The following is a 13,877-nucleotide window of genomic DNA, read 5'->3' as shown; positions in this document are numbered from 1 at the left end:
TTAATGATGTCTTTAGAATGGTCCATCACAATTTATTAAAGGAAAAAACTTGTAATGAGAAAAAGCTTCATCGAGGTGGGGTGGGGGTGATGCCACATGACATGGCCATACTTTAAAATTGCTTGGATTATAATGCTAAATATGTTATTTATTCTTCCACTAGCTAGCATTAATTTATTTAAATTCATTTAATTCTTATATTTTTAGCATCTAAATGATTTTAAGCATATAATAAGAGGGTGTTTGATTTAGAGGTGTGGATGGTTTCTTTTTATGAAATCCACATAAAAAAACTTATATTTTTTATTTTTGTAAGGCATCGTTTGTGCTTTAAAAAGATTGTACTTAAAAAAATCATACCTTTAAACCAAACAGATATTAAATCCAGCTCGATCATAAATCCTTCTCTAAAGTTATGTAATCCTCACCCACCAAAATCTCTCCCACTCCACCATCAACAACCTAAATCAATGGCGAGTGGAGCTTTTCTAAAAGACATAAGATAAAATTGACCTTGTTACTTTGATTCGGACTTTGCTTCTAGGGCTAGAGAAAAGAAAAGCTAGAATTTTTAGGTGATTTATAATGAAATTTATGGTAGAAGCTCGTGTCGAAGAACAACTATTGTAACAAGATTAAGACGTGAGTTTAGAGAAAATTAGCGTGAAGAAAAAGAATAAATTGTGTGATAATAATTACTTTAATATTTTAATATATAAAATAAAGTTATTGTTATTTTGTTGATTTTTAAAATTTATTTTGATTAAAATGGTAAAATATAATATTAAAAAAAACTTGATTTTTAAATAAAAAATTATGAGATACTTAGGGTAATTTAAAAAAAAAAAAAAAACTAACGAAGTAATTGATGCGCTGTCCTTTAATAAATCTTACTTAATAAATTTATTTCCAAATAATGACCACGCGGCACCCTACGCGAACACGCTTTCCTTTTTCCGACCGTTAGCACATGGCAAAAGTTCTCTAATTATCTTTGCTGTCCAAATTTCTCCGACTTTGAAAACTCCTACGCGCGTGTACGTTCCTGATTCATTTGACAGCTGTACTTAAAACCGTCTGATTGCTTGCTTGGCCACCAACCCAAAAGGACTTAAAACCGTGTTTTTTCCTAATCTTCATGCTGACGCTAGATAATGTGAAAATACAGATTATTAACAATTTTATTTAATTCATAAATGATAAATATTAGGATATTATTTAAATTTACTTATTATATGCTTCTCTTCTTTTTATGATAATAAGATTTCTTAGATTACAGTTTACTAATGCTTGGTAGATTTTTAGTAATTTTTATATTTTTAAATAGAAAATATCCAAAAAAACATGTTCGTTTTGTTTTTATTATTTAAATTTCTACATGTTCCAAAATAATAATCAAATATTATCTTAAAACATAGTTTATGAATTATGAATTTAAAAATAATAATATTGTATTAGAATTTTAATAGTCATATTAAAAAAAAAATTATAATTATAACAATATAACTTTCATTTACTTAGAAGACTGTACACATGGTAAGACCTACATTATTTTTTATTTTTTTATTTTTGAAAATGAAAATATTTTTACAATATTGAGGAATGTATCAAAATTTTCGACATTGATTTACTTCTGAGTATAGTTGCGGTTGCTTTTTAAAATACTTTTTACTTAGAAATGTATCAAAAAATTATTTTTGAAATCATCACATCAAAATGATCTAAAAATACCAAAAAAAATATTAATTTAAAGCAAATAAAAAATTAAAAAATTTTAATTTTTTTCAAAAACATTTTTGAAATATAAAAACAAACAGAATGGATCTATACACATGGTAAGACCTACATCATTTCTTCTTTTTTTTTTTGAAAATGAAAATATTTCTATTGAGGAATTATTAGTACCCATAATAAGATTTTGATTTCAAAGCTGGATTTTTTATTAAAAAATAAAATAATTTTTATTGATATTAAATTAATACAAAACATATTACTATCATTACATCACTTAAATAATAATAAAAAACCTTTAATAAACTCTTTAATGTTGGATATTTAATCCTAAAACAAGCTAACTCATAAAAAAAAGAATAAATAATGTAGAGTAACATGTTTTTATCTTCATGCAAACTATAATTACAACTGTATTCATAATAATACATTCCAATTAAAAAAAAATTAATTACCGTTAATCTCCCTCGAAATTCGTGTCAAAAAATAAAGAAAAATCCTTGTAAAAAATAATAATCCAACGGCTCTTAAATTAACCAGAAGGTCCAGAAGTGTCCCCTCTCTCTCTCTCTCTCACCCCACACCCCTATATATACCCTCTCCATCCTCTGTTTCTTCTCGCACTTCACCAATTCAAGCAAATCTCTCTCTCTCTCTCTCTCTCTCTCTCTCAGCCTCAGCTTATAACAGCCATTATCTTCCTTGCTTCTCTCATAACTCTTCAAGAAATGGCTGGAATCAAGAGCATTGTTTTCTTTATGCTAATCACATTCCTAGTGAGCTCCACAATTGCACAATCTCCAGCATCCTCCCCTGCAACCTCACCCTCCAAATCACCACCAAAAGCCTCTTCCCCAGCACCAAGCACCGTGAAGCCACCGGCATCTGCACCTTCTCCTTTGACAACTCCACCACCCAGTGCAGATGCACCATCCCCCGTCACCACCACCTCTCCTCCTTCTCCTCCTCCAGCATCTTCCCCAACTGGTGTCCCAACTTCTACTATCTCTGACACTCCAGCTGCAGCTCCCGGCCCCAACAGCGGTGCCGTTTTGAACAGATTTGCTTTCGGTGGATCTGTTGCTGTCGGTGTTTTCGCTGCCGTTTTGGTGCTTTAAAGCGGAGAGAATTTAGGCTTATATCTGCTCTATCAATTTTAATTTAATATATTTTATCCTGATTACATTGCTTTATTTATTTGTACTTATTATATTATTTATTCAATTAAAGAGATTTTAATCATCTTTGGTGTGGTTGCTAGTTTATTTATTTATTACCTTCAAAAGCCATTGTTTCTCCTGAAATTAACTAAGAAAAAGATCAATCATGAATATTCTCTAATAGAATTGAACGAGAACGAGATGAGAAATAATAATGATACTTAAATGAAACTATTAATTAAATTCCATGACCCATTTCGCAATATTGCAATTTGATCCTTTATTTTTAGATATATTTTCAATTGGGACACACCTGTGCACTTTTATTTTTGCTATTGATTTCTCGTTCTTCAAATTTGCAACTTCGATATAATGAGTTTGTGTATCAATGCCCTAAAGATTATAGAAGCAATGTGTTCAAATAACTCATAGTGAGTGAATGGTGGAATATTCGGATTAACCCGTAGGTTAGTGAACCAACTCAGTATTTGTTGTTTTCTTTTTCTTTTTTGTTTTGTTAAAATAACCAGTTTAAAATGAAAAACCTAATCCAAGCTATAAAATTATTGATTTATTCGATAAGAAGAGTTTCAATGAGAAGTTTTTTAAATTAAGATTGATTTCATGTTTTTAGACCAATTATAATATTATTTAAAGTAATAAATAAGTTTATCATATCTCTATAATTTTGAAAACAAGTTGTTTAAAATGAAACCTAATTCGAGTTAATAAATTATTTTTAGACAAAAAATAATATGTATAGTTGATAGTCGTTAACTTCAGAGTTCATAGAATAAATCGAGATACGTGAAAGCTGAATCGAACACTCACATTAATTATAAAAAAAAACACCATCAACCATGGACATTATTTTTGCCCCTTAAACAAGGTAACCCTTATCATGAATTCAGTCCACGAATTTTTACCAAATACAACATTATGGTTTGTGGGGAGGGGGACACTAGGAAAGAATAAAATAGGGAAAATACCCCTTCTTCTTTTGGGCTTCTACTTAATCTTGGCCTTGTTTATATTATCCACGAATATGTTTGCAATGCATTCCATGTCAAAATATCAGCAATTGACGTGCATGTGGTGGATGATGTTGTATAAGTAATTTATATGATAATTGCAAGAAAATTATATAAATTTGTTATTTTTTAATATAATCTATTTATTTGCATAACCATCTTCTTTAATTACCAATAATGTTATGTTCAAAATATAAATATATAGAAAATGTTAATAAAAAAAATCCTCTTCTTTTAAGTAATTTTATAAAGGGAAAGTTTTTTAAAAAAATTAATTCGACCAAGCAAACACTCTAAATATACCTTTTTTTAAAATTACAGTTTATACCCTCTTAATTAATATTGTCTTATCAAAAAATGAAAATATAAAAATCTCTGTGTATATTAGTAGCTGGTTAACCCGGGTTAATCAAGACGGATCTAAAATATCATTTTCTTAATATTTAGAAGAAGAAAAAGTTAAAACAACATTATCTTTAATTTTTTTAAATCAAATCAAGTTTTGATTGGGTTTGACTGGGTTGCATTTAGACCTATCATGTTGATCGAGTCACATTATATTAACTTGAACCTGATGTAATTTAAAGCTCAGGCCAGATAAGTAGGTATTTAAAAAAAATTAAATTGCTTCTCGTGACATAAATAATTATACCTGAATTTATTCATGCATTTAATTATCAATTTATTTTATTAAACAAAATCATCATATTTTAAGTTTATAACTGAATTTTTATGTTAAGAAAACATGATTATACCTGTATATTTTTTATATTTAAAAATAATTTTTAATCCAACAAATAATATACCTGGTTAATTTGGCTAGTATAAAATAAATCTTGTTCAAGTGGGTCAAGTCTCAAAGTTGTAAACAATAATCAAGAAATAATCATCTAATAGGTGATCAAGTGATAAGAATTTAGAATTAAAAGATTTGTTTCTTCTATGGTTTCAAGTTCGAATCATATAGTTGTTAATATAATGATCACTGGAAACTTACATGATCATTAGCTTTGAAATCTATAAAATTAATTAAAATACACACAAATTAACTCAAACATCAAAAAAAAAAATAATAATCAAGAAAAGAAGTCACACATATCACGCAATATTCAAGAACATAAAATCACTGCCACGGGAAAAAAGAAAAGGGGATGTGCGTACGTTGGTGCTCTTTGATTTTGTTGACTTTTTACGAGAAAAGAAAAACGAAAAAGACAAAAGAGTCCTAAAACGTATCACTTAGGTTTCCAGCTAGTAACAGATTTCCACGTACGTGGTCCCCACCAGTCGTCGTTTTCTATTTCTTTGCCGTTACAATATTGATTTGACTAAAATATTAGTATTGCAATGGACGGTTTACGATAATTTATCATCACCGTTCCATTGCACGTGTACGTTCGTGATCAATTCACATCTGTATCTTAGTGGCCGTCCACGAACCACGTTGGATGCCTTCCCAAATTAACGCATGCCAAACCGTCCCTTACTAGTTGGCCACCCATTATGATGTAACATTACCTCTTTTATTCATTTAACTATACATTTTTTGTGCAAAATTAATGGTGGTATCCTCAAAAAAAAAAAAATTATATTTTCCAGAAATAATTAATTATATTTTATTAGTTACCTTTTAAATCTATTATAAAGAAAGAAAAAGATAAATACAAATAACATATATAAAATAAAATATAAAACTCATCAAAAAATAAAAATATTTCTTTTAATAATTTTTATCTTCTATTTTTATCTTTATTTTCCTTTAAAATAGATTCATAGATAATAACCAATAAAATACTATTAGTTATTTTTAGAATACTATAAAACCTCTTCTTGTATCCTAAAAAAATTATATTTTTCATTTTATATTTATAAAATCTTAATATATATTTCACAAACTATTAATTATAAATGATTTATTTGGAATAAAAACTTAAATATGCCATAATAAAATAAATATTCTTATTATGGCTCGATACGAGGTTTGAGTTATAACTAGTCCCACGAGACTCTTATTTCAACCATCTCCATACAATAAGATCAAAATAGTTTCTATTATAATATTGAGTGAGCAACTTAACTAGTCAGGTTATCAATTCGAGTTTTACAAACCTCAGGGCTACTGAAGGCTTACATGGTTGTTAACTTCAGGACTCGTGAGAGTAGTCGAAGTATACGCAAACTGACTCGGACACCTATATTAATAAAAAATATATATAGTTTCTATTGTTACCCTTTTTAATTCAAAATTAAAAGAAGGCTTGTAAAAAATAACTTCTATTGTTACCCTTTTTAATTCGAAATGGACTATTTACAATTCAATTTAGGAGATATTTAGTCACAATATATGAAAATTAGTTTAAAAATAATTAATTTCACAGTATATATATATATATATATATATTCTGTCATTAAAATCACTGCTAATAAATAAAGAAATAAAGAGAAACCTTCACAATTTGATTGGAGTCCAATTCAACGGTGGACTAACAAAGTCATCAAAGAGACGCGCACACACCGCACTATATATACCTCCGGTCACCCTCTCCTCCTTTCAAGCCACTCCTACACTTCTTTAGCTCTTTACTATCTCTAAATTCTCTCTGTGACAACTCTTAGCTTTTCTCTTCAACAATGGCCAGCTCAAACGTTCTAGCCTTGGTGGTGCTAACGGTATTGTTCTTGACCTCCACCATGGCACAATCTCCAACCTCCTCTCCAACTTCTTCTCCCACAAAATCTCCAGTGCCACCAGCCAGCACCCCAACATCTGCACCACCACCTACTGCTACTTCTCCTCCTCCAACTTCCAGCCCTCCTGTCTCTCCACCTGCACCCAAGAAGAGCCCCACCACTCCTCCTGTGGCATCTCCACCATCTCCCACAACCGTCAGTTCTCCTCCTCCAGCATCCAGCATCCCTCCTTCCAGCATCTCCAAGTCACCATCTGATGCTCCTGGTCCATCTGCTAACGATGCCGTTTTGAATAGAGTTACTGTTGGTGGGTCTTTGCTTGCTGGTCTCTTCGCTGCCGTTTTGGTGATTTAGAGTCGTTATGGAGAGTCGGTTGTCTTGTTTCGTGAAGAGTGGTGGCTTATTTTCAGTGTTTTTTGTTTCTTTTAATTGGTTCCGTGATTGTAGTTAATGTAGTCATTTCATAATTGACTAATTGTTGTTGTTGTTAATGAGTAATTGCCTATTTTCGTTTTTATTTTCCAAATCTTAATTTTTAAATAAAAAATACAATGAAAAAAAAAACAAGAGTTAATTTTCGTGAAAAAAAGGAACAGCATGCTGAGAATTGGAACTCGGAACTCAGCAGACACGGATTCCCTTGGACCGGTCCCACTCTCTAAGTCTCCTTTTCTTGTCAGAATAGACCCACTTAAAACACACCTGGGTCTTTTCCTGGGCTTTAAAGTAATTTATGTTAGGATAATAAAATTACTCAATTGATTAAAAAAATTTAATGGTTTAATAAAAACTCATTTATGTTTAAGTAAATATTAAAAACTTTGATTTTTATTTAAAATATATATATTTTTAATTTAAAAATCATTCTTTTTTAATGATATTTTTGTTACCAATTATAATGTCTTCAGATTTCTAAGAATAAGTTTATGATATATCAAAATAATTACTGTAATTTATCGTTTATATTTTTATGTGTCCATTTAAAGTCATTTCTATTGTATTTTAATAAATTTATTACAAAAATTGATAAATTTATTAAAATCTAGATAATAAGATGGGAAATAAATTAAATGGTCTCAAATTACTACCTGCAAAGTTATTTTATGTAATTATGGAGATTGGTTTATTTATTTATTCCTTTAAAACCAAACCAATGTATATTTGTAGTTGGTTGTTAGTGATTGAAGGAAAAAAAAATCCAAAATTAACACCTACCATAGAAAAAGATAACACAATAAGAATTAAAATAAAAATAAAATTTTAATTTTAGCTACTTTTTGTTAGAGAATAATATAAATTATATCATGAAACCTCATCTATCAGGTTAAGTTATTAGGTTGAGATGGTTCTTTGACATGGTATCAAAGCCTTAATGACCAAGTGGTCACGAGTTTAAACCTCATCATTCTCATTTATATAATAAAAATTAAGTACAAAATAGTATAAGTTTGTGTAAGTTTCAAGTCCAAAAGACTTTCACTTAAGGAGGGGTGAGACCTCACCTAATAGTTTAAATTATTAGGTTGAGAACCAATGTATTGCAAATAATTTTAATTACTAATATTCACTAAATATTAAATCCCTAATTCTTAGATATCTATAAAGAAATCACAATTAAAAAGTTTGTGTACTGTGGGTTAACATGGGGTGTCTGAAAGTGTGGTAACGATTATTTTTCAAATTATATTTTACTTAGAAATATATTATAATAATATGTTTTTATTTTTTAAAAATTATTTTTAATATTATTACATTAAAACGATATAAAAATATAATTTTTTTTTTAAATTCAAAATGCAATCAACCTTATTTGGAACACAATACAAAAAAAGAAGAAGGTGAAATAGCAATGGTGGACTGCCGTGGTGAAGAATCAACAAAAGCCCCGGTCAAGATTGGGCGTTGGGTTTGCTTTTCCTTTTCGATTTTCCAAAGCTAAGAGAGTGATTTTCCATGACCCCATGTGCCTTGTAAGCTGGAAACGATTCTAAAGAGAAAGAATAGTTGAGGACATGAGGCTGTCTTGTGCTTTGAATTCTAGACAACTTGTAGCATGTTTAGGCTAATGTTCGCCCAAGAATCTAAGTGCACTCTTAAACCCTCCAACATCTACAATAATCTACAATAATATTAGTTTACATGCCGCGCTACACTGTTGTTCAAATAAAAAAAAAATTGAAATATGAAAAAATTTAAATTAAAAAAATTATTTAATATTATTATTAAACTCAATCTAATATGTCAACTTTAAAATCTTTTAACCCAGACTCCTTATTTAACCCGGATTTAAAACTAAATCACAAACATCCCAAATATATATAACCTTTTAAAAATCACAAATAATATATGTATATATATATATATAATCGTTTATTTTATATAAAATAATAAAATAGTACTTAATGCATACTTAAACTTAATATAGATATTGTTTTTGATTTAGGAATTTATACAAATACACTAGATACTCAATTCATGGATACTCGTTACCATCCTTAACCCATATTGATAGCATTTTGAAACCACACTATTCTACTGTAATTAACTTTTTTTATTATTATTATTAAAGTTTAAGATATTTTTATGTTATTTTTTGTCTATTAAAATTAAATCTATCTATTTGGTAGTGTTATTAAACCTGGCCCGACCTGGCAGGTCGATCCAGGACCTGATGGCTGGACCGGTCCGGGTTTAAAAAAAGACCGGCTGAGGTAACAACTCGGGCGACCCGGCGGGTCGACCCATGACTCGGGCGAACCTGGATGAGACCCGATGTTTTGTTTTTAATGTGAAATTTGAAACCCATTAGTATATATACTCTATGTTCCCAAGAAAAAAATCATGTTTTTTCAATGTGGAATGATAAAAAACCTTTTGATTTAAATACTTCAACTTAAAAGGATAACATATTATCTTTTCAATGTGGGATTTGAAGCCCTTTCGTATATATACTCTATGTTCCCAAGAAAAAAGTCATGTTTTTTCAATGTGGGATAAAAAAACCTTTTGGTTTAAATATTTCAACTTAAAAGGATAATATAGTATCTTTTCAATGTGAGATTTGAAGTCCTTTCGTATATAAACTCTATGTTCCCATGAAAAAAATATGTTTTTTCAATGTGGGATTTGAAACCCATTAGTATATATACTCTATGTTCCCAAGAAAAAAATCATGTTTTTTCAATCTGAGATAAAAAAACCTGGTTTAAATAGTTCAACTTAAAAGGATAACATAATATCTTTTCAATGTGGGATTTAAAGTCCTTTCGTATATATACTCTATGTTCCCATGAAAAAAGTTATGTTTTTTTAATGTGGAATTTGAAATCCATTAGTATATATACTTTATATTCCCAAGAAACAAATCATGCTTTTTCAATGTGAGATTTGAAGCCCTTTCGTATATATACTCTATGTTCCCATGAAAGAAGTTATGTTTTTTTAATGTAGGATTTGAAACCTATTTGATATATACTCTATGTTCTTAAGAAAAAAATTATGTTTTTTCAATGTGGGATAAAAAAAATTTTTGGTTTAAATACTTCAACTTAAAAGCTTAACATAATATCTTTTTAATGTGGGATAAAAAACTTTTTAAAATATTCTCTTAAACTTCATTGTTTACAATATGTATAACCTATATATTTACATGGATTTTTTCATATGAAATAGTAAAACTTTAATTTTTTTTAATTTTTCTGGGTTAAACCTGGTTGACCCGGATTGACCCATAAAACCCGGGACCCGGCCCTTTAGCCGGGTTTAATAACTATGCTATTTGGTTCCCAAAGGATAAGCTACCTTACCACTCTAAAAAACTGAGTGTAATTACTTTCTTTGTTTTTCATATAGAATGTGAAGATGTACCCCTTTTTTTTCATTCTTTCTCTCTCTCTCTTTTAATTTTTTTAATTTTTTCACAATTTTATCCTTTTATTTACGTGATTTTGAATTTATTTTCATAAATTATTTTAATTTATTTTTATAAGATTATCACAATCTCAAACAAATATTCTAATATTTTATTTGTGCTCGATTTTACAAGCATCTATTTTTTTAATGTAACATTCTCATTTCCAGGATCAAACAAAGCAATTATACTACCAAAATTTATGGGTAATTTTTTTACACTTATTTTATGCTCATTCTGCAATCATAACATATTCATATTACATCACAATCACAATCATTGCTAGTTACAAACATAATTGATTGCATATTCATTTTTCCTTCTCATTTACAAAAACATACAAAATAGTAGTCAAACATGGATAAACAACATTAATATTACAAGCATAAAATAGTAAGAATCGTAAGTCTCGATAAATAATATAAAGAGATACTAATACAATTCAAGTTATATAATTAGTTAGGGCAAAATACATTAGCATTCATTTTATTCCTAATTCATACAAAAGGAACTAGAAACCTAGGACACTACTCTTAGTGTTAATGCGAAGGACTTGTAATATCAAAATATGAAAATAATTATATTAAAAGTAAAAATACAACAAAGATAAGGGAGAGTCACAAATACATGTACCTACATATATAATTGACTCCTCGATAGCACACAATCATAGTTGTCCTAAAAACCCACACTTAAAATTTTCCTTTACTACATCTAAAGCCTATCGTTCCGTAACCCACTTATAGTTTTTTTTTACGATTATTATCCATTATTCTTCACCGGGTACATCCATATTACTATCATGTCCTAAATTTAGGGAGGTTATTGTCGACATTAATAATTCCTACTAGTGTCATTAGTCGCCCTTACCCGAACCGACTAATCAAATCCTTAGTAATGCCGACACCAACTTACTGGTTGGTGCCGTTAACTATTTCCAACCTGAAGTAGTCAATCAATTCTTTTCCGCCTCACCTTGAAGATTTTTTCGGTAATGTCGATGCCAAGGTCTCTTGACATCATTAGCTTCCTTTTTGGGAAGCTAATCAAATTATCCTGAGTTTGTCGATACCAACATTGCCTATTGGTATTATTAATTTTTCTTAACTCGAATAATTAATCAAGTTCAACATTCATTATATTTCCATCAAGATCATGTTGATGTTAACAAATCTTGCTAACATCATTAGTCGCCCATATTCGGGATTGACTAAACAAGTCCAGAGGCGGTTGTTTTGGATTCATTATTTGAAATTGAAGTCCATAAGTCCACAACTAAAATTAGATTTCAATCCACATCCGCTTCATCGTATCTTTTCTTTTTTTAACTTTATTCGCAAGTGTTAAATTCCAAAATAAAATAGAATACTAGTTTCACTCTTAACTAAGGAGAGTATAGATGTGAACCTGCCACTGATGCTTAGTTTGCATTCCCATGCTGTTGTTGTACTCCTTATGCAATTCTTCCTGAATCCACAAGCATACCACATTGGTTCATGTTCAACTTACATTTTGCAAATAACAAGGCAACAATAACAACATTTACTCTTCGCATTCCGTTATCTTAAATCATTACACATATTATCAAATTCATTTTCAAATGTGATTTATTCCTTTTCGATGTCAAGGTATGACGTTACAAAATTCTGGTGGGAAGGAAACCAGGTTCTGCTCCTATCACGGCTAAACTTTCCCATTTTATCCATCTCGCCGAATATGCTAGCAAGGGCGACAACTCAACCTTTTCTCATACATTTATTTATATCTAGAGCTCTAGTGCTCCAAATCAAGCGAGATCAGATTTGTTGAAAAGTTAACATCTTCGGCTACAATTTCTATTAGAGATGTTTCCTAAATTTTATCGTTTTGAGGCCCGAATCTCCTCTAGAATAGGGGTGACGAACTTGCCCAGATTTTGTCGGCGATTCCTAAGTAAGTTTTCCGCCAACCTCCCTTCTCCTTTTCTTCTATGACATTTATTTTCTATGTTTTCCTACATTTTATGATTTCTCCCATGCTGAAATCGTGAGCTATACCCATGGTTAATAATTTTATCTTTTGCTTCACATAACACACATCAAACTCGCAAAGTCCCTTTCTATCAATTTTTTTCACACTTTTCCCTATTAGTGAGCTTTCCACTATAATTAATTCATGCATCAAGGTCATATAATACACCAGAATTCCTCTTCCCTCCCCTCAATTGACTTTTGGCCGAATTTGGCCTAAGGGAACTAAGGGTTCTCTTTTTCTTTCTAGTCAATTTTTTTTGCTTCATTCATTCATTGTTCACATCATATACATATTATAAGTGTTCATGAACATAAATTTCAGAATTCCCTTCTTCCCCCATTCAATCCTCTCATGGCCGGCCACTCAAGCCTTTGAGTTAATGATTTTTCTTTAACAATTTTGTATGTTTTTCATGTTCAGAACATCTTATGTTAGCTCAACTAACTTTATTCTAATAAGTTTTGCACTTCTCCTAATTTTCACTCAAGAACCCTAATTTTTAAAATCTGAAATTAGTGCATAATTCTTAATTAATTGTTAAAGTGTTTTTCACCATTAAGTCTAATGTTCATACCTTGAGAAATTTCAGAATTTCACTTCAATTTAGTTGAAGATTTTTGACCTCTCCTCTCTTGCATGTAGCCAGCCCTTTTCCCCTTTTTTCTCTAGTTTCTTCACTTGTTTTCCTTGTTAAAGTCCTTGTTAATAAGTGTCCTCTCTACTTAAGGGTCATAGGTTTGTATAGTTCTAGGAGATTTGGTGTTTTTTTTTTTATGAAGAAAAATCTGCACCCTCTCTTTTTTTCTATGGCGTTCAGCGGCCATGAAAGAGAAAGAAATGGGGTATTTATAGCCTTATTCTTTCTAATTACACATTGACCCCCCCTTTTTTTTCCTTTACAATTGGAATCACCCTCCTTGTATCTTTCATATTTTTCTCATTTGATTTCTTAATTATTATATTTATTTATTTTGTATTTCATTTCATCATTCATTTCATCATTTTTTTTCGGGATTTTACATTTAATCATATAATTAAGTAAAAAATAGTCTTAATAATATAAAGTTTTTAAACCAAATGGAGTCTATCACCCGGATTGTGGACTAAACGGGTTAAGCCTTGAAACTTGAGTCGATCTAATATGTTATTATTTTAATATTAAAAAAATCATCTTATGTTTTTTTTTAAATCAAACCACGTTTTTATTGGTTATTCGGATTGTTTTCAGATCCATCGAGTAGAATGGATCATGTTGAGGCAACTTCCACGCGATTTAATTTTAAATTCAAGCTAAATAAAAAGTCAAATTAAGAGGTTTCAAGATTAACTCATTAAGTCAAT

At 29.8% G+C, this 13,877-nt stretch overlaps 1 protein-coding gene across 1 annotated transcript; it reads left to right on the top strand.

Annotated features, from left to right (window-relative positions):
* Positions 1-2,339: 2,339 nt before the first annotated feature.
* LOC133670876 (classical arabinogalactan protein 1-like) lies at positions 2,340-2,973 on the top strand. The gene has a single exon (XM_062091470.1). It carries the CDS (start codon positions 2,460-2,462, stop codon positions 2,847-2,849), a length of 390 nt encoding a protein of 129 aa, XP_061947454.1. The 5' UTR covers positions 2,340-2,459; the 3' UTR covers positions 2,850-2,973.
* Positions 2,974-13,877: the final 10,904 nt, after the last annotated feature.

Source organism: Populus nigra, chromosome 13 (assembly GCF_951802175.1).
Source record: "Populus nigra chromosome 13, ddPopNigr1.1, whole genome shotgun sequence".
In the NCBI taxonomy this organism is placed as follows: Eukaryota; Viridiplantae; Streptophyta; class Magnoliopsida; order Malpighiales; family Salicaceae; genus Populus; species Populus nigra.
This window is presented reverse-complemented; position numbering and strand designations above follow the sequence as displayed.